The sequence below is a fragment of the Ursus americanus genome, chromosome 30 (genome assembly GCF_024610735.1).
Source record: "Ursus americanus isolate L20-20 chromosome 30, mUrsAme1.1.p, whole genome shotgun sequence".
In the NCBI taxonomy this organism is placed as follows: domain Eukaryota; kingdom Metazoa; phylum Chordata; class Mammalia; order Carnivora; family Ursidae; genus Ursus; species Ursus americanus.
In genome coordinates, this window is record NC_142156.1 from 25,412,689 (window position 1) to 25,437,723 (window position 25,035).

Below are 25,035 nucleotides of genomic sequence, written 5' to 3' on the forward strand. Positions count from 1 at the left end.
TCCATGGCTCACCTTCCCGAGGGGTCTGAGCCATGGTTACCATGCCCTCCCCTGACCTGAGTTGATGGTAAATGCAAGCAGCACCTAGGTGGCTCACCTGAGTCCATTCATTCCTCCTCACCCTGCTGTGTAAATAGCCCTGCCTCCTCCTTAGGATGCATCGGGATCCCTGCAGAAAGAGTGACTCCTCTTCTGACCCACTGCTCCTGGACACAACACAATGCCTTCGCTGTACCTGTAGCTTGCATTTAGGTAGAAAATGTGCTCTGTCCCTGGTGAAAAGTGTGTTCCCTTTGGGCAGAAAGACACGTAACCCTGCAGAGCCCGTAGTTGTGGGTATGGGAAGCACAGAGTCCCCTGGAGGTAATCCTTGGTAATGGTGGTGGTGGTACGCAGACCGGTGTCTTCTGCTTTGGGGACAGCACGGCCAAAGGTCTTATCTAGCTTATAAGCTGCATTTGGAAGGATGGCACCCTGTCCCTACAGAATATTGCTTCTGAGCTGGGCGTTAGCTGTGCCCTCACAAGGCCATTCCGCGCTCTATGGAAGGTGACCCTTTTCTTCTGCGCATATTCTTGCCCCCCTTTGCTGCAGTGGTTCCTTCTGGTCTGATACAGTGTATGAGGGTCCCAGTCTGTTCAATCATTTTGTAAGCACCCCCCCCCGCTTTTAAAAAGATTTTTAAAAATGTATTTATTTGAGGGAAAGAGAGAGCGTACAAGCAGGGGGAGCGGCAGAGGGAGAAGCAGGCTCCCCGCCGAGCAGGGAGCCCGACGCGGGACCCGATCCCAGGACCCTGGGATCATGACCTGAGCGGAAGGCAGACGCTTCACCGACTGAGCCACCCGAGCGCCCCTATTTTGTCAGCCTTTGGATAGTGGTTTTCAGGCCAAAACCGTCAACTTGACACCAAGTGCCAGTTAGTCTCCTCAAGGAGTGGTGCTGTTCTGGGGGCTCAGCCCTGGTTCTCTTGTTCTGGACATTAAACCCTGTGAGAGAGATTCTGTGCTACTGGACAGACTGGCATTCTTGGCAATCGGAGTGACCCCTGCACTGGGTCCCTGGTCTTTGGCTAAGGGTCACCATAGTGGGGAAGGCAAGATGCAGGTCTCTGAAACTTACTCCCCAGATAGGACAGTAAATAAAAAACAATACTGCACTTGGGGGAGGAGTATGGGGGGGCAGAGATCAGTGCTATTCTACAAGACCTACGGGATACGTTGGCAGAGTTCCCATCGCACCGCTATCTACTTCAGTAGTTCAGGCTTTTTAGAAGGCAAACCTGCAGGCCACACGGACTACAGACTACAGACAAGTTCAACCAGGTAACAGTCCTGCTTGCAGACCTGGCACTGTTTTCTAAAGCAGATTTATATGCTCTCAGGTACATAGGATGCAGACTTTGATTTGACAAATACGTTCTTTTTATCCCACTCAGGAAGAGATCAGACGTCTGTATTAACGTGGAGCTGACAACATTACACGTTCAGTTTGCCCCGGGGCTGCTGTGACGGTCTGAAGAGGTCCAGACTATCTGGACCTCGTCCGTAACAGTGAAATTGTGCCCACCCAGCAGGACGATGGAGAGGTGGCTAGCACGTCGGAGACCCTGATACCCCACATGCATTCCAGGGAGAGGTGACAGTCCTGAGAAGGTTAGCAGCTCACTGCAGGAGATAGCGTGTGACTCACATTGTTTATATATATTATTTGGGAAGTTTTGGTAGATTGTTTCTCTAGCAATTTATGTTTACTGACATCAAATTATATTAACTTTGGATCTCCTCTGTAGTTACGCTGAATTTTTCATTTACATTTATTTGTGAATTCTCTTTTATTCTCATTCCTTTTTGGCAAAAACTTGCCTATTTGTTAGCTTTTACGATGAACAAGAGTTTGATTTTGTTGGTCCATCAGTATCTTTGTTTCTGTTTAGTTTATTATCTGAAATCTTGGACTTGACAGAGGCCAGTGAAAGACAGGAGGTCAGAAACTTCTTGGCATAATATATGGAATTAAGTTTGTCATGAGTAATCCACTCACCAGTTCCCCCAGTCTTGACCTCCAAGAGGGGCGCTGAGAAATTAGAGGGTAAGAGGAGCACCAGCATCCTGTAAAAATGCTTATTGCTGTGCTTGGGGCCAAGGTGCCCCAAAGTGAGGTTCCTGATATCAGAGGAGACTCCAGGGTTCTATGATGGAACAGGCCTAGTAGCAGAATTGAGAGAGACAAGATGACAGGGTTACTGTGATAGGCTCAAGGTCAGGATGGTGATCAGAATTGCTGTCCTTGCAGGCAGCTTTGGAAGTGGTTGATCCTGGGGTCTAAAGGGCCAAAATAGACAGACAACTTATGAAAATCTTTTTTTTTTTTTAAGATTTTATTTATTAAGTTGACAGAGACATCCAGCGAGAGAGGGAACACAAGCAGGGGGAGTGGGAGAGGAAGAAGCAGGCTCCCAGCAGAGGAGCCTGATGTGGGGCTCGATCCCATAACGCCGGGATCACGCCCTGAGCCGAAGGCAGACGCTTAACGACTGCGCCACCCAGGCGCCCCGAAAATCTTATCTCTATAATCAAAAATGTAGAAGCTGGATATCCTTAAGGATAGACCCAATAATTGGGTCACAAGTATATACTGTGAAACTGAGGATCAACAGGCCATTTTACCACCTGTCAGGCTGACTGCTTCTGGGTAATCAAATGACATTAACTCTCGCGGTCTTAGCCATGACCACGATCCTGTTATTATACTGTCTTTGCCTTAAAATGGCCCCTGACCTGAGGCCAGCCAGGATGCACAAGATGAGCCACGTTGCCCGTCTGCTTCTCTCGACTCTTCTAGGTATTAATGTGAGATAAAAAATCAACCTGCTTTACGTCCACTACCGAAGTGCAGTCCAACCATGTTGCCTTTTCCTCAGCCTTCCTCGTCCCTGACGTTCGCTCTGTTCCTGTCAGGACCCTAACCACCAGCCACGTGAGTTACCTCTGCCGAGATACCCGTGCGTATCCGTGTTTCCAGCCATACCTCCATCTGTGTTAAGTAAGTTCCTCAGTGCACTGCTCACAGCTTTGACCACTGGGAAGGCTTCCCCTGGAACTGTCTTTCAGGGTCTCCACACAATGAGGGGCTAACGTGATCCGTGGTCCTTTCCAGATGACAGTTGATGCATCTGTGAATTATTGCCTCTTCTGCTGGGCTTTATGCACTTTCCAGAGCCTGATACCAAATGAATCGTTCTACAATACAATGAATTCAGCAGCCATCAACAAACCTGGTAACACAGTTAGCACCAGTTACGGAATCACATGGTGGTGAAATGTGCAGGCTCTGTGAGGGCCGTGTGGTACGCAAGACTGCTTTTCAAGAAGAGTGTTCTGTCACAGAAATCGGGGTTTTGCTACAGAACCCTAGAGGTCTTTGCAACTCTGTTGGACTCCAGACAGCATCCTTCTCTGCCTTGGGTGCTCCTCACCCAGTTAGACCTTCTGCAGCACGTGAGTTCAGCTGCGGGACGCCTCCCACCCATCCTGTGCCCCCGCAGAGCTCTCTTGCTCTACGTGCCACTCGAAACCGTAAGCTTCACAACTACCCAAGTGTGTTCCGTGCTGCCTCCCAACTTCAAAGCGGCCCACCAAGCACTACACTGTAGTGTGGTGGGACGGTGCAATTTAATGACTTGCCCTTTACCTTAAGGGATGTCCTGGCTTTCCTCAGTTTACGGAACTTCTAAAAATGGCATTGATGTCAGGCCTCTAGGTGCTTGTGAGCTTTACCTGACACCTTCTGGCCGGCGTGTGTCATCACGGCGTCGCAGGTACTTGCCACTTCTTATACAGCAGCTGCAGATCTGTCCACCAGGCCTGGACTCCAGGCCAGCCTCTCCGACCAGCTGCCGCCTTCTGTGGCATCAGGCACGCGATGTATACATATGTAGGGTTGCGTATTCCTTTAACACGTTTTTGTCTATCCATTTTCATTCTTTCTTCAGAACCACATTTTAGAAATAAATTTTGATAAAAGTTGCAGACAATAAAACGTACCTATTTTTAACGTAGAGTTGAAGCCCCATGAGTTCTGCTAAGTGGCTCTGCCTATGTAACTACCACCCCCAACCAAGTTGTAGACGATTTCCATCACTTTAGAATGTTCCCTGAACCTCTTCACAGTCAAATTTCACTCCTGCCACTGACCCCGACCATTGGTCTCTCTTCTAACGCTGCGGATTATCTTTTTCTGTTCTGGAATTTCATATGAATGGAATTGTACAACGAGTAGCCCTTTGTACCCAACTTCTTTCACTTGGAGTCATGTTTTTGGGATTTGTGCATGTTATTGTGGGCAGCAGTTTTGTTTTAATTGCTGAGCATTCCATTGTATGGGTATGCCACAGTTTGTCTACCCATTCACCTGCTGATGGACATCTGGATTGTTAATTTTTGCTGTGAAGAACAGAGCTGAGATATTGTACTACACTCATCAGAATGGCCAAACATAAAAGACTGCTAGTACAAAATGTTGGCAGGGGTGCAGGGGAACCAGAACTCTTAGACATTGCTGGTGGGAAGAGAGTTTGGCAGTTTCTTAACAGTTATACGTAGGGGCACCTGGGTGGCTCAGTCGGTTAAATGTCTGCCTTCGGCTCAGGTCATGATCCCAGGGTCCCGGGATTGAGCCCCGCATCGGGCTCCCTACTTAGCAGAGAGCCTGCTTCTCCCTCTCCCTGTGCTGCTCCCCTTGCTTGTGCACGTGTTCTCTCTCTTTCTCTCGATCTCTGTCAAATAAAATTTTTAAAAAATCTTAAAGTTATATGTAGAGTTGTATGATGACAGACGGCAGCTACACTTACGATAACCGTAGCATAATGTACAGACTTGTCAATCACTATGCTGTACACCTGAAACGTTAACATTTTGTGTCAACTATGCTTCAATAAAAAAATAATTTAATGGTTAAATAAAAAAGTTAAACATGTACTGACCACAGGATTCGAAAATTCTCCTCCTAAGTATATACCCATGGGAAATGAAAACATATGTTCATAAAAATTTGTAGATTTTATAATCAGTTTAAGGAATGTTTGTTTTGTATCTGCTTCTAATCCCTGTTGCTGAAGCTGCAGATTGAGGGTCAAAGAGGAAAAAATTAGAGTCAACAAAAGGAGAGTCCAGAAGGGCATTACATTTATATATTCTTGTTCTTAAAAATATGTTCAGAAGATAGCTTTGTGTGCCAGAATATGGGAGCCCCTTGGGGCGCCTGGGTGGCACAGCGGTTAAGCGTCTGCCTTCGGCTCAGAGCGTGATCCTGGCGTTCTGGGATCGAGCCCCACATCAGGCTCCTCCGCTATGAGCCTGCTTCTTCCTCTCCCACTCCCCCTGCTTGTGTTCCCTCTCCGCTGGCTGTCTCTATCTCTGTCGAATAAATAAATTAAAAAAATCTTAAAAAAAAAAAAAAAGAATATGGGAGCCCCTTTCAACACAGGTGTTCTTGTTTGTCCCTGTGTAATCTCTGGGCCACTGAAGAAACCCGACTTTGAAGTTAAAAGCAGGATGTTTTACTCAATGTATCTTAGGACCCACAGCCAAACATTCTGGACAAACAGCAGTGCACCCTTACGACACACCAAAAACCCTAAATTCCAAAAGGGATAAGAAGCAATATAAGAAACAAAAGTATCATGTATAATTATAAGAATATTTACAATATAGACGAAGAGTTTCAAGTGTACAGTAACTCGACAACTCTATCAGGTGTAGCTACCATCCGTCACCATACAATGCTATTAAAAAACCACTACATTCCCTACATCCTACCTGTAATTCCCATGACTCGGCCCTTCCGGAACCGGAAGGCCGTGTCTCCCACTCTCCCCCTTCACCCATTTTGTCCATCCCCCCATCCCCTCCCTCTGCGACCACCAGCCAATTTGCCTTCCTTTACTCCTCTTCCATTTTTTATAGCGGACTGCCTTTCCTGCCTCTAAGTCTTTTCGCAGCAACTGTTCCCTCCCCCCATGCCGACTCTCACCTAACCCGCACGTTCCCCCCGCCCCGGGGCTCCGAGCTCTTTAAGGGCAGGACGCTGTCTGGCCTGCACTCACACCTCCCCTACGGCCGCGGCAGTACCCCACGGCGCAGGGACCAGAGGGGCTCTCGGGTCATCCTGGCAGTGCAGCCGTTCCAGCTCCTGTTTCCGGAGGGCGCCAGGGCGGCTCAGAACCCGCGGGAACACGGAGCCCCGCACCCCTGGGGCGGCAGCGTCTGGGCTCGGCCCGAGGGAGCCCTTGCCGTCCCGGACGCGCGGGTCTCTCGGCATTGCAGTCCTGCACGCGGGAATTTCGCTTACAGCAGCGGTCCAGGCGGGGGTCTTTCACGGAAGTGCTGGGGCCGCAGTCGCTTCCGGTTAGGCTCTAGGTCTCGGGCTGTGGGCATGGGGCATTCTGGGAGTCGTAGTTGAGGCCAATGGTATTTGTCTCGGGGCGCCATTGCCTCCCCTGCCGGGCGCTGTGGGAGTCACAGTGTGCGTGGAGAGCGCTCCTTCCCTCGCTCAGAGGCCGCGGTGGGTCCTGGGAAGTGTAGTCGTCTGAGGCCCGCCCGCGCTGGTGCCGTGTGCGCAGGCGCGCGACTCTCTAGCAGTCACAGTAGGAGGGTAAGCTCCTGCCCTCGCCTGTGGCCGCGGTGGATCTTGGGAAGTGTAGTCGTCTGAGGCCCGCCCGCTCTGGTGCCGTGTGCGCAGGCGCGCGACGCTCCGGTTGTCACTGTAGGAGGGTATGCTCCCTCCCTCACCGGCGGCCGCGGTGCGTCCTGGGAAGTGTAGTCGTCGGAGGCCCGCGGCCTGTTCAGGGGTCCGGTCCCAGAAGCTCTGGCAGGCGGAGTTTCCGCGAGGCTGGCGGCGGGGTCCCCGAACGCAGAGCCGAAAGTCTGGCTAGCGTGGGGTCGGAGGTGTGTGAAGCGGCCCTCCCTGCCCGTGTGGCCGGGCCAAAGGCTCCGTCTGGAGCTCGAGACCGCCTGGGCCACCCCGCCAGAGGCGCAGAGGAAGCGCGCCGTCCTGTGACCCCGTTAAAGGGGGAGGGGTTGGCGGGGGTGCGGGTCCGGTCCAGGCTCCCCGGAGCGCAGGCGGGGGACCCTGGGTGGCGAGGACGGCCCGCCGCCCGCGCTCTTACGGCTTCGTTCTCTCCGCCAGCTCTGCCGTGAGCGCCGGTCCGACGTCCGCAGCGCCGGCCGTGAGCCATGCCTCAGGTAAGCCGCACTCTGCCCGCCTTCTGGATGCAGCTGCGTTGTGCAGGCCGTGCTGCCCTAGGCTTACTTTCTCCGGATCCTCCCGCCCCGGGCTCCCCTTCCGCCGCTCGCGCGGACTGGGGCGTGAGGCGGTGCGCGACAGCCTCTGGACGGGGGCGCGTGTCTGACCGCGCTCGCGAGTTTTAGGGGAAGAAGGGGCAGCCAGCGGTGCCGGTGTTTTCTCCTTTTCGCAGTGTTAGAGCGAGGACTGCTTGACTCTGCCCTCGCGCCCGCTGCCCCTTTATCCCCCTATTTTTATTAGGCGTGTGATTTCTGCAGCAGCAGCATCGGCATCACCGGAGAACTGGCTGAATGTTCATGAGCTCAGCCCAGACCTCCTGAACCAGAAACTCTGGGCGTGCGGCTCCAGGCGCTCTTGCACCACTTTCAAGTGATGCGTGACCCATCCTAAGTCTTGGGGGTGCAGCAGGAGCAAAACAGAATCTCTGGCACTTGCGCTTCACAGACGTGGGGGATGAGCTCGCCAGCCATTCTGATTGAGTCTGCTTTTCGTTCCACTTTTCTACTTCGTGTCGTGTCATATTTGTCTCCAAATCCGGATGCTCCCCAGGTTGTGCTGGGGAGCGCAGTTTCCGTCTGTGCTACAGAGTCCACTGTGTAGGAAATAGCTTTATTAGCTGATAATCTTTTAACTTTTACTCTGTGTGTGGGGGTGAGAGAGAGAGGGAGGAGCCGCAGAGGGAGAGAGAATCCTGAAGCAGAGTCCCCGCTGAGTGCAGAATCCGGGGCTCCCTCCCAGGACTCCAAGATTGTGACCTTAAATCAAGAGTCAGCTAGCTGCTCAAAGGCCTGAGCCACCCAGGTGCCCCTAAAACGATGTTTTTTTGTTTTTGTTTTTTTAAGTTTTAAAGATTTTATTTATTTATTTGACAGAGAGAGACAGCCAGCGAGAGAGGGAACACAAGCAGGGGGAGTGGGAGAGGAAGAAGCAGGCTCCCATCAGAGGGGCCTGATGCGGGGCTTGATCCCAGAACGCTGGGATCACGCCGTGAGTGGAAGGCAGATGCTTAATTACTGAGCCACCCAGGCACCCCTAAAACGATGTTTTTAACTGTAAAATATAACTGCCATACATCTGGGGCTCAGACTAGCCTGGCACCTTTTAAAATTTCTGTTCGTGCTTAATGGTTATGTGGATTATGTAAGTTGGGCAAAACCAGGCTGCAAAGCAGGGCCTTATTGTTACCCCTACCTCCAAGGAGAACAGGTTCCATCCTGGGAGATACTAAGTTTCTTCCTGGGGTCGTCCTTGACACTTGACTGCTTCCCTTATCCCACTTGTTCTGACATTGCTTAAATAACCGCTTGGTTTCATAGCTGTTTCCTCTGGAATGGGGACAACTGTGATGCAGTTGAGTGCATGCCCCTTTTCAGGGGTGCTGCTGCTGTCTGCTCTGGCCAGTTGTTAGTGATGCAGTTTTTGAATGTAGGTGGGGTCCGGAGGTGACAGCTAAGAAAGAATTCTTGAGACATCTTTGGTGCAAAAAGGTTATTTTACTAAAACCTGGGGACTGGACCCGTGGGCAGAGAGAGCTGCTGCATTGGAGCTGTGGGGGGTGACTGATTATATACATGGGAGTTGGGGGAGGTAAGGAAAAAGAGAGGTTTTCAAGAGAACTTTCATATGCTGAAGAGGACCTGGAAGATATTGGGGTGTTGCCATTGTCAAGGTAAGGTTGTTTTTTCCTCTAGCAAGGCATTAACAGTAAGACAGTTGGGAGTTTCCTTGCAGAAGTTAGGTTATTGATAAGAATGCTTTTTTCTTGTAAATCACTAAGACATTTGTAAACTGAGGGAGACTCTTGTTTTGCAGGACTTGAATCTCTATAAATAAACCATTTGTTTTTCCTTCCGTTAGCTTTAGAGCAGCCAGGAGTGCCTGAGGAATGTCACATGTAACCCACCTGGGATTCGGGGTGTGTCGGGGGGGGGGGTTGTGCTGTGTCAGCTTGTGCGTTGTCCGAGCTTGCCTTCTGCTTCCTCATCAGTTACCAGGAAGAAATCTTGCCAAATCATTAAAATAGGGCTGCCATTAAAGAACATATACATTGTCTATTAAATACAAAGGGATTGTCTTCACTATTCATTAAGTGCTGTAAGAGTCTAAGAACTTTAACAACAAACAGCCAGAAATCCATGTTCACATGTATAACCCTTTATCTTTCACAAAATTGTTAATAATTTCAGGACCAATTGCATTTATTTTTTTCTCCTTTTCTCCAATTGTACAATAAAACGAAACAGCTAGGCTCTTACGCTCTTACTAATTACTCGAGTTCTGAGAACTCCCATTTCTACTACTTATCTACGCTGTCTGTGCTCTCCACAATGGGACTCACTTCCCTCCTTGATCAGGGCCTTCGGGAGCATGGGTGTTGGTTGTGCAGGCATCTGTGTGTCATTTCAGGGGTCAGTGTCATTCAGAGATGTGGCCATTGACTTCTCCCAGGAGGAGTGGGAATGGCTCCAGCCTGCTCAGCGGGATTTGTACAGACACGTAATGTTGGAGAACTATGGCCACCTGGTCTCACTGGGTAAGCGTATTCCTCCTCCTCCTCTTTGTCAGAATTTGAACTTCGGGATGGCTTGGTGAATCTTGGTTTTCTGACTGAAATATTCCCAAGGGAAGTATGTCAGTTTTCTTTTTCCTTAATGATTTTTATGTTAAAGTAATCTAAACACCCAATGTGGGGCTCGAACTTACAACCTGAGTGCATCCTCTACAGACTGAGCCAGCCAGGCACCCGTTTTTTACTTTTCAAGACGGATCATAACCACCTAATCTTTAGACATCTCTCATATTTACATTTGGCATTTCTTTTAATGGCCTCTCTTCTAGGGACTCAAGGACTAATAGTGCGTTTATTTCATTTTATGCAAGCAGGTCTTAACATTTCTAAGCCATATGTGGTTTCCTTATTGGAGCAGGGGAGAGAGCCCTGGCTGGAGAAAGCAGAGGTGAGAAGAGATCTGTTTTCAGGTAAGTTAATAACAACCCAACTAATCAATGAGAAAGCAATACTTTTTTACTTGTTGGTTGTAAAGTTTTCCCTTAAAGATCGCAGAGGTATGCGGACTATGAAGTCTTGCCTATCGCTCCGTAAGGGCTTCCGTCCACTCACCAGTCTGTCTTCAATTCTCTTCTTGTTGTTTCCCCATTTTTTCACAGAGAGATGTGTTCTTTCTATTATTAGCTCTCTCTGGGCTGTGAGTTTCATTTCTTTTTGACTTTTCCTCCCTTTCTTTCTTGAAATTGACCTATGTTTCTGTTGCCTAAATTAAAAGGTATATATTTTTTCTGTAAACTGTTGTTCATTTAACCATCTTGGGAAGACTAATTTGTTACTTTTTGGTCAATTGATGGGGTTTATTCATTCATTCACACATTCTCTTAGTATTTATTTGAGAGACTTTCTCTTAGGTGCTACAAAGAGTAGCCAGTATAAAAAAGTGTAATAACTACCAACGAAGTTAGAGCCTAGTAAGATAAAATAGGTCTGGAAATCACTTCATTACATGTCCTCCAACTTGCAGTTCAGTAATAAGGAAAAAGGAATTTCTCGTTGGTGTTTTAGGCCTAGATAATTTACCTAGGTATAGTAGTAATAGAAACATAAAAACAGGAGAAGGATCAGTTTTGGAGAAAAAGTGATGAATTCGTTTAAGATAAGCTTGGTGCGGGTAGAGAATGGTGTTTCCAAGTGAAGATTCGCAGCAAGCTGTTGGAATATATGATAGGAAAAAGTTCTGGTTAGAGATGTAGGTGTGGGAATTTTAATATTAAGCAAAAATTGAAGCCACGAGAGTGAGACGTCACCTTGGGTTGACAACAGAACTGCTGCTGAAGCTCTTTAAAAATCAGTGGCCATGCCCCACCCTGGAAGATTCTGACATGGAAGATCCATGGAGCTTAAATGCTGTATTTATGAAAAGTTCCCCAAGTTCTTCAGTTGATTCTGAAGCCTCTGCTGGTGGCATATTTCACTGAGATGACAGGAGGAGTGCTTACATGTGCAGAGAAGCAGCAGCTGGGAAGGACTGATGAGGGACCAAGAGCAGGTGCCATGAAAACAGCTTCAGCTGCGAGGAGCCTGGTGGTGAAGCCTGCATGCTCCAGAGACTTTCAGGAGGGCGTGGAAAGAACTGATGTGGGCTGAGGTCACGAGCTGGAGCAGGTGCAGGGGGATTTCTTCATTTAGGTAGGAGCTGAAGAAGAGTGTCCTCTTCTAAATCTTGTAAAAATAATAAAACTGATAGAACAATTTACAAGGGATGTGCGGTAAAGGACAAACAGAAAAATTGTCTCTAATTCCACTACTTCATTCTTTCATTCACTTACTTATTTTTAAAGTAATGTCTGTGCCCAACGTGGGGCTTGTACTTCCAACCCTGAGATCAAGAGTCACGTGCTGGGGTGTCAGGGTGTCTCAGTCCGTTAAGCCTTCGGCTCAGGTCACGATCTCGGGTTCCTGGGATCTCATCCCATGTCGGGCTCTTTGCTCGGGAATCTGCTTCTCCCTCCGCTCTCCCTTTGTCCCTTCCTCCCTCTCTCTCCCAAATAAAGAAATAAAATCTTAAAAAAAAAAAAAAAAGTCACATGCTCTACCGACTGAACCAGCCAAGCGCCCCTCCACAACTTTAATACAGCTCTTCCAGTATTTGTGTGTTCACTCGAGTACCCCCCCCCCTTTTAACAGGAAGTAGGATTCATCGGTGAATGAGGAGGGGGCAGTGCCAAGGTTCTCATGAGCACAGGGCCTGCATTCGTCCAGGGGGCCATGGTTACGGATGTATTTGACCCCACAGAGATGGGGGGGGGTCATTTGAGATGAACTGCTTTTCAGCCATCATGGCTTCAAATTCCTGTGCATTAAAGTGAGTAAAGCCCCACGTCTTGGAGATGTGGATCTTCTGGCAGCCCCAGGGAACTTGGACTTGTCCATGTTCCTTGTTCTGCACCTTGGTATGGGTGGACATGATTTGGCCTATGTGGTCCCTGGCCACTGTGGCCTGAGATTTTCCAAGGAAACCTTGGACCCTGTACTGGGGATGGCATGAGGTCAGACATGAATGTCCACTGGAAAGGGCTGTGGCCAAGGTCCTGTAAGGCAACCCATGTAAGCAACAGGCCGCACACACTACTGAGGCCACTGTTGGCCACTGTTGCACACCAGACCCCCCATGGGGAGAGAGCACAGCTTGCTTCGTTGGCTGCAGTCCAGTACCTTTGTAGAAGACATCACACAGAAATAATGCATAAAATATGAACGTGCAGCTTAACAAATGATCGACCACCACTCAGGTCAGTAAGCAGAACACTGCCTGGTCCCTGCGAGCTCTGTGTGTGACCCCCCCCTTCCCCACCCAAAGGCAGTCTTCTCTCTAATGGGAGTAACTCACCCTGTTGGTTACTTGACAAACTTTGTCAACAGTGTGTTTCTAATCACTGTAGGTGTGTGTGTTTATGAACTTTATATAGACGGGTTCATAATGTATTTATTGTGATTTGCTTCTCAAAATTACTTTTAAGGGTTATGCATTTTGCTATTACTCTAGTAGTTTGTTTCATCGTACAAGTCAGTACTCCCCAGTTTATCTGTTCGATCATTGAGGGTTTCTTGGGTTGCTTGCAGTTTAGGGCTGTTGCAAGCAGTGCTACTGCTGTCCCTGCACCCTGGCAAACACTGGCACAGATTTCCTGTGCTATATTGAGGACCGGAATTGCTGGGTCAGAGGACAGTATACCTCTTTCTTATCATCAGATAATGCCAAAGTGTCTTCCAGAGTGCTTTTCCTGACTTACATTCTCACAAACACCGTAAGTGGGTCCTCCTTGCTCACCATGCTTACTAATGCCCAATACAGTGAGGCACCATAGTATCGACCTGTCAGAAGAGTGTGCACTGGGAGCTTGTGGTTTCGAACTGCATTTCCCTGATTACGGATGAGGTTGAGCACTTTCCGTGTGTCATCGGACATTTAGATACCCTTGCTTGTGAAGTGCCTCTTGAAGGGTTTACTCCTTTATGTGTTGGATTCTCTGTCTTTTTCTTATTGATTTGTAAATGTTAATATATTTCAGATACAAATTCTTTGCTAGTTATTTTCACTGCAAATATTTTCTCTCATGTGGCATACTTTTCCCCTTAATAACCTCTTCGATGAATGCAAATTCATTTTAGTGTGGTCAGACTTGCAAATCTTTCCCTGTGTAGTTGACCAGTTTAAGACATTGTTCCCTACCGCGAGGTCATTATGAAGGCATTTTCCTGTATTTTCTCTTAAAAAAGCCTAGTCGTTTTGCCATTCACATTTAGACCCGTTGTCCACTTTGAATTGATTTTTGTGTGTTGTGTGAGTTACTGGTCAATTTTTATTTCTCTGGAGGAGATCCGGTTATCTTGACACTACGTACTGACACGTCCGCCCTGTCCTTGTTTTGTCATAAGTTTCTCATAATTAAATGTTAGTGTTTGTGTGTATTTATGAGTTCTCTGTTCTTTTTATTGATTGTCTCTTTTTCTATCCTTGCATACATCTGTACAGCCTTAGTTATGGACTTGATAACATTTTACTGTATTGACCTCACCCCACCCCACCCTTTTTTTTTTCTGAATAATTTAAAAGTAAATTGCAGACATCTCAACATTTCACTGAACAGTACTTCATCATGTGTAAAGTATAGGGGCATTTTCTACATTTTCTAGCATTTTTCATACCAAAATAACAGTTTTGCTAGTATTTTTTTAAAAAGCACTGTCCATACATAAATGCTTCATAAGTGGGTTTTATAACTGGATTGTCTATAGCTGTCCTGTTCCGCAGGATGATGGAATGTTTTTGTTTCTCTGTATGTCCTGTAACTTGGATTTTAACCTATTTATTTTGATGTTTTAAGACTTTGGGTCTTGTTTAAGTCCTGCTGAGGTGATAATTCTATGTAGGCAGGTTGTCACTATGGCTAGCTTGAGGCCATCAGTTCTAACCTCTCTTCTGTGTATGTGCTTCTAGGACAGTCCTGTTTTCAAAGCTGCTGTAGGTCTGCTGTATTTGTCCTGCATATGCACTTCCTACTGGCCTTTCCGAACCTGGGCATGGGGCTCCCCTTTGTTTCTGTTTTTGGTTTCTGGTATGGTATATGGGGTCAGATCCAGGCGTGCACAACTCAGGGATGAGCTCAGGATTTCTTGAGCTCTCTCTCCTACTCTTCTTGGCTCTCAGGGCCCCTCTTCCAGACCTTTAGTTTCCCCTCCGCTCTGTATTACCTGCAGCTGTGTCTGCCTGTGCACCCAAGCAACAAGGAGACAGAAAATGAGGAAAATGGGTATTATTCCTGTGCTGTAGGAAACACAGATTTTTCTTTTCTTTTAAGATTTTATTTATTTGAGAGAGAGAGAGCAAGCAGGAGCTGGGGGAGGGGCCGAGGGAGAAGGGAGCCTGATGCGGGGCTTGATCCCAGGATCCTGAGATCATGACCTGAATCGAAGGCAGACGCTTCACCGACTGAGCCACTGAGGCGCCCCAAGATGAGCAGCTTTGAAGGGGAGGGGAAGATTATATCAGCTTGCGACTTACTGAGTTTTGGATCTTTGTGGGATACTTGACCATATCAGCTCATTAGGCAACTGAGTAGCATACTCTGGAGCTTAACAAAGATCACTGTGCTTTTCAAATTTTAGTCATTTGGAGATGTTTTTCTTTTCTTTTTCTTTTTTTAGATGTATTTTAGAGAGCGCATGCACATAAAGGGGGAGGGGGAGAGGGAGAGGGCGAGAAATCCTCAAGCAGACTCCCCACTGAGCACAGAGCCTGACGTGGGGTTTGATCCCAGGACATAGAGAGCATGACAGCTGAAATCAAGAGCTGGTCACTTAACTGACTGAGCCACCCAGGTGCCCCTAAAGATTTTATTTTTTTATAAGTAATCTGTACACCCAACGTGGGTCTCAGACTTACAACCCTGAGATCATGAGTTGCACACTCCACCGACTGAGCCAGCCAGGCAGCCCACACTGTTGAATTTATTCTTAAGCAACTTTCCCTACTTTCTTATAGATATATGGCTTTTCTGTAGGAATGCTAGTGAATTTGTGTATTTATATCTTTCAGTCTTTATTGTAGCAATAAAAATACCCTAAACCTTTCTAGATTGATTCTTCCCTGCAAATACAGTAATGATTTTTTAAAAAATTAATAAACTTTTAAAAAGCAGTTTTAGGTTCACAGCAAAATTGGAGTGGGAAGTACAGAGTTCCTATAAACCCCAAGCCCCACCACAGCCTCTGCACTGTGGACATCCCACACCACAATCCCATATCATAATAGTATATTTGTCACAGTTGATGAAGCTAGATGGACACATCGTCACCCAAAGTCTACAGTTTGCAGTAGGTTTTGCTCTTTGTGTTCTACGTACATTCTGTGGTTTTGGCAAATGTAAATGAGTGACAGGTAGCCAACATTGTCCTATCATACAGAATAGTTGTACTGTCCTAAAAATCCTTCATGCTTTGCCTGTTCATCTGTCTCTCCTCTCTTACCTCTGGCAACCACTGATCTTTTTATTCTCTTTATTGTCACCCTGGTTTTGCCTTTTCCAGGACGTCTTATAGTTGGAATCATATAGTAGTTGGCCTTTTCAGATTGGCTTCTTTCACTTAATACTGTGCATTTAAGGTTCCTTTATACCTTTCAGTGGGTCAACAGCTTATTTCTTTTTTTTTTAATAGAAACTTTTTTTTTTTTAAGATTTTATTTATCAGAGAGATAGAGCACAAGTGGGGGGAGCAGCAGAGGGAGAGGGAGAAGCAGGCTCTCCACTGAGCATGGAGCCCAACACGGGACTTGATCCCAGGACCCTGGGATCATGACCTGAGTGGAAGGCAGACGCTTCACTGACTGAGCCACCCAGGTGCCCAACAGCTTGTTTCTTTTTAGTGCTAAATAATATTGTATTGTCTGCATGAACTACATTACTTTTGCATTTTCCTACTGAAGGGTATCTTGGTTGCTTCCAAGTTTTGGCAGTTATAAAGAAAGCTGCTATAAACATCCATATGCAGGCTTTTGTGTGAACATAAGTTGTGAATTAATTTGGGTGAATACCAAAGAGTGCAATTGTTGAATCGTGTGGTAAGAGAATGTTAGTTAGGAAACTTCCAAACTGTGTACCTGGGTGGCTCAGTCGGTGAAGCGTCTGCCTTCCACTCAGGTCATGATCCCAGGGTCCTGGGATTGAGTCCTGCATTGGGCTCCCTGCTCCGCTGGGACTCTGCTTCTCCTTCTGCCCCTCCCGCCCATTTGTTCTTTCTCATTCCCTCTCAAGTAAATAAATAAAAGAAACCGCTAAACTATTTTCCAAAGTGGTTCTGCCATTATACGTTCCAACCAGCAATGAATGATAATAGTTCCTGTTGCTCCGCATCCTTGTCAGCACTTGATGTTGTTAGTGGACTGGATTTTGGCCATTCTAATAAGTGTGTAGCGGTATCTCATTTTAATTTAGAATTCTCTCATGACACGTGATGTTGAATATTTTTCCATATTCTTGCCATCTGTATATCTTCTTTGATGACATGTCTGTTCGGGTCTTTTGCCCATTTTTAAATCGTATTGTTCATTTTCTTATTGTTGAGTTTTAAGAGTTCTTTGTATATTTTGGATGTCAGGTCTTATCAGATATGTCTTTTGCACATATTTTCTCCCTGTCTCTCGCCTGTCTTCTTCTCTTGATGTTGGCTTTTGCAGAGCAGAGGTGTTTTTTTGTTTTGTTTTGTTTAATGAAGTTCAATTTATCAATTACTTTCCTAGATCATGACTTTGGTTATTGTATCTAAAAAGTCATTGCCATACCTAAGGTCATCCAGGTTCCTCCTATGTTGTCTTCTAGGAGTTTTATAGTTTTGTGTTTTACGTTTAGGTCTATGATCCATTTTGAGTTAATTTTAGTCAAGAGTGTAAGATCTGTGTCTAAATTCATTTTTACGCATGTGGATGCATAGTTGTTCTAGGACCATTTGTTGAAAAGAGGTCTTTGTTCCTTTGTCAAAGATCAGTTGCGTATAATTCTGCAGCTCTATTTCTGAGCTCCCTACTCTGTTCCATTGATCTACTTGCCTCATCTTTCACCAGTACCACACTGTCTTCATTACTGTAAGTTTATAGTAAGTCTTGAGGTCAGGTTGTGTCAGTCCTCTCACTTCGTTCTTTTCCTTCAATATCCCGTTAAGTATTCTAGGTCTTTTGCTTCTTGATGTAAACTTTAGATTCAGTTTGTTGGGATTTATAAAATTACTTTCTGGGATTTCATTATATCTATAGATCAAGTTGGGAAGAATTGACATCTTGACAATATTGAATCCTCCTATGAACATGGAATTTCTATCTCTCCATTTAGTTCTTACTTCATATCTTTCATCAGGGTTTTGTAGTTTTCCTCTTTTAAATCAGGTACATGTTTTGTTAGATTTATACCCAAGTTTTTCATTTTTTGTATGCTAATGTAATGTCTCAGTTTCAACTTCCATTTGTTCATTGCTTGTATATGGGAAAGACTGACGTTTATACATTAAGCTTATATCCTGCAATTTTGTTACAAGCACTTATTCCAGTTTTTTGGTAAAATTTTTCAGATTCTCTGCATAGATAATAGTGTCATCTGCCAATAAAAAGTTTTATTTCTTCCTTGCCAATCTGTATACCTTTTACTTACTTTTCTTGTCTTATTGCATTAGCTAGGAATTCCATTACAGCATTGAAAAGTAGCGCTGAGTGGCGCTTGGGTGGCACAGTCAGTTTAGCATCTGACTCTTGGTTTCAGCTCAAGTCTGATCTCAGATTTGTGGATTGAGCCCCATGTCAGGCTCTGTGCCCAGTGCAGGAGTCTGCTTGAATTTCTCTCTCTCCCTCTGCCCCTCCACCCTGCACTTCTCTCTCTCTCTCACTCACTGAAATAAATAAATAGATCTTAAAAAAACCCAAAAAAACAAAAAACAGTGCTGAGAAGGGACATCCTTGCAGTGTTCCTGGTTTTAGCAGGAAAGCTTCAAATTTTTCACCAATAATATGGTGTTAGCTATGGGTTTTTTGATGTTCTTTACAACTTGAGGAAATTTCACCGTATTGCTAGTTTGTTGAGTTTTTTCATGAATGGATGTTGGATCTTGCAAGGCACGTCTACTGGTAACATGTTTCCTTAGTTTTTGTCTCAGAAAATCTTTATTTCTCCTTCACCTTTGGAGAATAGTTTTGCAGGGTACACAATTCTAGGTTGGTGGGTTTTTTTCCTCTCAGCACTATACTACGCTAAGTACTATCTCAGTGATCTTAAGTAACAGTGAGTGCATTTAGAAGTTTTGCTTTGAGTATATTAGTTGCTCATTTATCATAGGAACCCTTTAAGAATAGATCCTTGTGGGTGCTTAGGTAGCTTGGTTGGTTAAGTGTCCGACTCTTGGTTTTGGCTCAGGTTGTGATCTCAGGGTGTGAAATTGAGCCCCGCGTCGGGCTCCGTGCTCAGAGTGAAGTCTGCTTGAGATTCTCTCTTCTTCTCTCTCTGCACCTCCCTCCACTCGCACGTGCTCTCTCTGAAACAGATAAATCTTTAAAAGAAAAAAAAAGAATGAATCCTTGTATTTCTCTAGGCTTTTCATCAGTGTAAGTGCTAAGTTATATCAGACATTTGACATTTACCTAAAAGAGTATGGGCATATAGATAATAGAAGGAGGAGAGGTGACTTCGAGGGAACAAATGCTAATATATAATTAGCATTCTGTTCATATTTTGAACCTAGTTTTCTTGGTTGTTCCTGTACTCGCGTTGGTCTGAAACCGTATGGCAGGTAGGTACTAAATCAATGCGGTCAGCCCCAGCTGCTTTTTCTGATGCATTAAATATTGTTGTTCACCTGAAATATCCTGCTGTGTTTCCGTTCCCAGCTAATTTCTGCAGTGAAGCCTTTCTAGATGAAGCTTTTCCTTACCAGTTGCAGTGGATTTTTAGATCTCATATCTGATCTTTCATACAGTTTTTACCCTAAATATAAGGAGCTTATCATGTTTCTTATATCATTGTTTTCTTCTGTGTCCTCATGAAGAGAATAACTCCGTTTATATCCCTAGGGCTCTTACTGAGCTGCTCAGTAGATATAGAATTGGTTTATAGAAGAGCCAGGAGAGTAATTTAAGATTTTCCTTTATTGAGACCATTTTCTTTTTTTCTTTTCTTTTTTTTTTTTTTTTTTAAGATTTTATTTATTTGACAGAGAGAGAGACAGCCAGCAAGAGAGGGAACACAAGCAGGGAGAGTGGGAGAGGAAGAAGCAGGCTCCCAGCATAGGAGCCTGATGTGGGACTTGATCCCAGGACCCTGGGATCATGCCCTGAGCCAAAGGCAGACGCTTAATGACTGAGCCACCCAGGCGCTCCTGAGACCATTTTCTTAACCTTTGTTTTACTGCCTCACCTACCCTAATCTTTCATTTTAATGTGCCTACCATATATATATAGATCTTGACTCTTTTGTTCAGATACCTATTAAAGAAATAGGCCTGGGGCATCTGGGTGGCTCAGTTGGTTAAGCATCTGCCTTTGGCTCAGGTTGTGATCCTGGGGGTCCTGGGATCAAGCCCCATGTTGGGCTCTATGCTCAGTGGGGAGCCTGCTTCTCCCTCTGCCTCTGCCCCTCCCTGTGCCCATGCACACAAGCTCTCTCTCAAATAAGTAAATAAAATCTTTTAAAAAAAGTTTTATATACTTTTCCTTAGAAGCTTAAGGTTAGTGATAATAAAAGATAGCATTCCCCCCATACAAAATAAAGTCAAAGTGTGTTTTAGAGAAAAATGAATTTTTTAGTGTTATTTGGAAATAATTTTAAACTTCCAGAAAACTTTCAAGAATAGTACAAGAATACCTATAAGCTCTTTACTCAATTCACCTATTGCTAATATTTTGCCCCATTCATTTTATCATTTGGTATATGATTTTTTTCTTGAAAGACTGGAGAATAAATTGCATATATCCTGGCTTTTTATCCCCACATATTCCTAAGTATTAGGATATGAGTGAATATAAAAAGTCTTCATATTATCATACTGTTTTGTTCCACCCAAAATGATAAAGTACCTTTCTAAAATGTAGCCTGGAGAAAATCAGGGCCGATGTTTGACTATTGAAAGCATCTGATAGGGTGCCTGGGTGGCTTAGTTGGTTAAGCATACAACTCTTGGTTTTGGCTCAGGTCATGATCTCAGGGTCATGAGATCAAGCCCTGTGTCGGGCTCCACACTCAGCCGTGAGTTTGCTTCAGATTCTCTCCCTCTGCCCCTCCCGCTGTGTTCTCTCTCTCTGTCTAATAAATACACCTTAGAAAAAAAAAAAGCATCTGATGGAAAGACAGTGTTACACCAAAGCTGAGCTTCAGTTATCACTTTGGAAAGTAGAGTTAGAGTGAGGAGCGTAGTCCTTTCCACAGATACCTTTTACGTATTTATTTAAAATAAGTCACTGTTGGATGTTCCAGAGGCATTAAGTGAACACGGTCTGGTGTCTTTGTGGGACTCGAGGGACATTTGTGGTTTATTAGCAGCATTATGAAATTGTTTTTTTCAAGTCCTTTTGGCCTCAGATAAAGTTTAAGTAGAGCTGAAAAAGATGAAAACGCATCCTTTCCAACCAAGTATTTATCTTCCTGACCTGTTTTTTGTTTTTAAGATTTATTTATTTGTCAGAGAGCAAGAGTGAGTGAGCACAAGCAGGGGGCAGGGTCAGAGGAAGAAGCAGCCCCCCCCCGCCCCCGAGCAAGGAGCCTGATGCGGGGCTCGATCCGGGGACCCTGGGATCCTGACCTGAGCTGAAGGGAGACGTCTAACTGACTGAGCCACGCAGGTGCCCCTTGTCCTGCTTCTTCCCTCACCTTGAGTTACTTCTATTTAGTCTTTCCTTTCTACCTACACCTCTCTTCTGAGGTCTTCAGAATTTCTGGGCAGACCGCTCAGATTTCAGTCTATATGAGAACTATGGAAGCCACGTAGTGTGGAGGTGGTGGTGGTGCTGTTTAGTCTCTCATTGAAAAAGTGAGGAGTGGCTTTACTTTACTCAATACAGGAAAAAATTTTGCTTTGTTTTTTTATTTTCAGAGTCAGATGGTGAGATCAAAGAGTTTTCTCCAAAAAATGTCATATATGAAGATGGCTCATCCCAGTATTTGGTAGTGGAACGAATTCTAAACCAAGACCCTGAATATTCCCGTTTTGAAGGAGGGTGGAAATGCGAGGAAGATACTCAGATGCAAGGACATCAGGGATGCATCAGGCAAGTGACTGTCTCTCATCAGGGAGCCCTGTCTCAGCACATGAGTGTCAATACCGTGGAGAGGCCCTACGGATGTCATGAATGTGGAAAAACTTTCAGTCGGCGCTTTTCCCTTGTGTTACACCAGAGAACTCATACTGGAGAGAAACCCTACGTATGTAAGGAATGTGGCAAGACCTTTAGTCAGATCTCAAACCTTGTGAAACATCAGATGATACATACTGGAAAGAAACCCCATGAGTGTAAAGACTGTAACAAAACATTCAGTTACCTCTCATTCCTCATTGAACACCAGAGAACACATACTGGGGAGAAACCCTATGAATGTACGGAATGTGGAAAGGCCTTTAGCCGTGCCTCAAACCTCACGCGACATCAGAGGATTCACATAGGAAAGAAACAGTATGTATGTAGGAAATGTGGGAAAGCCTTTAGCAGTGGCTCAGAACTTATTCGCCACCAGATTACACATACCGGAGAGAAACCTTACGAATGCATGGAGTGTGGGAAGGCCTTTCGCCGTTCTTCACACCTTACTCGGCACCAGAGCGTCCACACCACCAAAACCCCCTACGAATGTCACGAGTGTAGGAAAGCCTTCCGTTGCCACTCATTCCTTATTAAACACCAGAGAATTCATGCTGGAGAAAAGCTCTACGAGTGTGACGAGTGTGGGAAGGTTTTCACGTGGCATGCATCCCTTATGCAACATATGAAAATTCATGCTGGAGAAAAGCCCTATGCATGTACTGAATGTGATAAAACCTTTAGTCGGAGCTTTTCCCTCATTCTACACCAGATAACTCACACCGGGGAGAAACCCTATGTATGTAAGGTGTGCAATAAGTCCTTCAGCTGGAGCTCAAACCTTGCCAAACATCAGAGAACACACACCCTAGAGAGCCCCTATGAATATGAAAATTCATTTAGTTATCACTCATTCCTTACGGAGCACAGAGGAATTCGCACTACAGAGAAAACCTAACAGTGTACGGATTAAAAAAAACAAAACAAAAAACAGGTAATGCCTTACTTTGACTTCAGAGGACTCCTGTCCTGGAAAGAAGCCTTAAGTGAATATGTTGAATGTGAACAAGGTGGGTCATACTTGATTTAACCTCCTGGAAAATAATAACCCAGGAATATGTCGGAAAGCCATTAGTAGCTGCTCATTCTTTTTGTAACATCGGAAGATGAAATCAGTACTGAGAAGACTTCATCTGGTAGAATTCCCTCACTCGATGTTTGTAAATTCCTACCAGGGAAGGACACGTGGCCAATAAATGTGAGAAAGCTTTTATTTAGAAATTGGCCCTAATTCTGCATCTGTCAGCTCAAACGGGACAGTGTGTGGGCAAGGCTGCACTTTCTCCTGGACGTCAGCAAATTCATAATGAAGCAAAGTCATGCAAATGCAGTGATTTGGCAATGTCTTTGTGTACCATGCAATATTAAGTTTGAAAATACTCTTCAAAAGAGAAAAGGCAACCCTATCAAGGAACTGAATAGAGGGTGAATTTCTGCTGCTTTTCAGAACTGCAGAATTATACTGGGGAGAAAACTATTGTAAGGAGTGTGGCAAAATCTTAGTTCTGAGAAGTCCTACTGGAGGGAATTTGTGGGAGTTTTTTTGGAGGGGATTATTTTTGTTTTAAAGCAAACTCAGAAAAGAAAGCTATGAATAAATACTTTGTTTTTAGTTAATTAATCTGGTACTTGCAGAGTTTTTTCCACAGCATGTGTCATTCTGAAGATGCAAATACCACAGTATTGACATCAGCAGTGAAGACTACTGTGCATTTGTAGAAACATACATGGTTACAGAAACATTTTTAGTATTTTATGGCTTTAACTGTGAGAGTTTAGATTTAAGGTTATGCTAACTCCTGTCTACCCTTGAATAGGACTAGACCTCTCTTAGCCTGAAGTAGACGTAGATGAGTTATGTTGCAGGAAAATGCCAAGGTGGTTCTCCTCTTTCGATCCACGTACAGTGGGAACATTCCTTTTGTAAGCACATATTTGTCAAAATAAACCAGATGATGTTTTTACTCTCCACGTACACCCTGCCCATTTTTTAATGTCCCTGTCAAAGGTGTATCTTATCTTGGAAGCATCTGTCTGCCTCTTAGGACTGAGCTTGCATTTAGGATAGGTAATATGCAGTTTAGTACTTGAATAAGTGCCTCATTTAAGGATGTTTCATGTATGGGTAAGTCTTCTTCCCCCAAGTGAGAGGCTGGCAATTTTCTTTCCTGCTTAACTGTGCTGTAACACATAGCCGTTGCCCAGTGATTGTCTCAAAAGCCTCAGTCTCTACCAGAACAGCTCCTTTGTACAAATCCTTCCTTTCCTACGGTGTAGCAGGTATTATTCCTTTTCCTAGCCCCATGTGGGGGGTCGTTGTTGGACAAAAATGTATTTATCATTTCAGAGGTTTGTAACATTCCAGGATGTGGCCATAGACTTGACTCAGGAGAAATGGGGTTGATTGGACCCTGACCAGAAGAATTTATACGGGAATAGAATGATTCGGAACTATGGGAACCTCATCCGAGGTTACCATTCCTCCAGATTCAGAACCTGAATTTAGGTATTTTTGCTTTCTCTTTTAGGGAAAGGGGGTGGGCTTTAAATTGCGGGCCTGAATCCCTACTCTAGGTTCTTGAGGAGATGAACTAAAATTGATACAAGTGGGAAGTGGCTTGCATTCTTCCTTGAAGGCTCTGCTTCCCACCACTCATGCTCTTTTTTATTTTGAGAGGGGGAGAGAGAGAGAGCATGAGCATGGGGAGGGGCAGAGGAGAGGGAGAAGCAAGGTCCTTGCCGAGTGGAGAGCCCAATGTGGGGCCTGATCCTAGGACCCTGAGATCATGACCCGAGCCAAAGGCAGATGCTTAACCGACAGAGCCACCCAGGTGCCCCTAGCTTCTCTTCCTCTGTATTAAGAAGTTAGGTCTGGATCTAGGAAGAACCATAATCTTTTGAAGTACCTGTTTTCTCCCTTTTGTAAGCAGGACTCTGTATTTCTAAATCAAATGTGACCCTTACTGGAGCAAGAAGAGTCAAGGAATGATGGAGCAAAGATGACAGGAGGCCTGTGAGCAGGTAAGTGTGGGGCCACCAGGCAGGGAGTAGTCCGGCTTACCAAACTGCTTGAAGCATTTTCCCAAAAATAGTAACTTCCCTTAAAATTCCCTTCATGCAACATCATTCTGAACTATGTAACTCATCCTAAAGGTACTCTCATTAATTTGTGGTCAAGAGACCTCAGAAAATAAGAACTGTGCTTTTATTTATTTGAGAGAGAATGCACACACGGGTGAGCAGGGGGAGGGGCAGAGGGAGAGAGAATCCCAAGCAGATGCTCGGCTCGGGGTTTGATCCCATGACCTGAGCGGAAATCAGGATTCGGCTGCTT

General features: G+C 45.2%; 1 protein-coding gene, 1 long non-coding RNA gene and 1 other non-coding gene across 6 annotated transcripts; 2 read left to right on the top strand and 1 right to left on the bottom strand.

The window, feature by feature from the left end:
- The first annotated feature begins 1,476 nt into the window (after window positions 1-1,476).
- On the top strand, window positions 1,477-5,271 carry LOC123803892 (uncharacterized). The gene is made up of 3 exons (XR_006782995.2): window positions 1,477-1,655; window positions 2,845-2,979; window positions 3,160-5,271. It is a non-coding gene; the product is annotated as an uncharacterized LOC123803892 (long non-coding RNA).
- Window positions 5,272-6,800: 1,529 nt separating this feature from the next.
- Window positions 6,801-23,318, top strand: ZNF140 (zinc finger protein 140). Of its 4 annotated transcripts, XM_045815737.2 has the most exons (5): window positions 6,801-6,947; window positions 7,189-7,244; window positions 9,712-9,838; window positions 10,186-10,284; window positions 21,440-23,318. In XM_045815737.2, the coding sequence occupies exons 2-5, from the start codon at window positions 7,236-7,238 to the stop codon at window positions 22,597-22,599; spliced, it is 1,395 nt and encodes a 464-aa protein (XP_045671693.1). In that variant the 5' UTR covers window positions 6,801-6,947; window positions 7,189-7,235; the 3' UTR covers window positions 22,600-23,318. The 4 variants fall into 4 exon arrangements, with proteins under 4 accessions (XP_045671693.1, XP_087713599.1, XP_045671692.1 ...); XM_087857473.1 differs by having other exon boundaries at window positions 7,189-9,838; XM_045815736.2 differs by having other exon boundaries at window positions 7,189-9,838; window positions 10,189-10,284.
- On the bottom strand, window positions 12,390-12,521 carry LOC123803899 (small nucleolar RNA SNORA70). Its single transcript, XR_006782999.1, has one exon. It is a non-coding gene; the product is annotated as a small nucleolar RNA SNORA70 (small nucleolar RNA).
- Window positions 23,319-25,035: the final 1,717 nt, after the last annotated feature.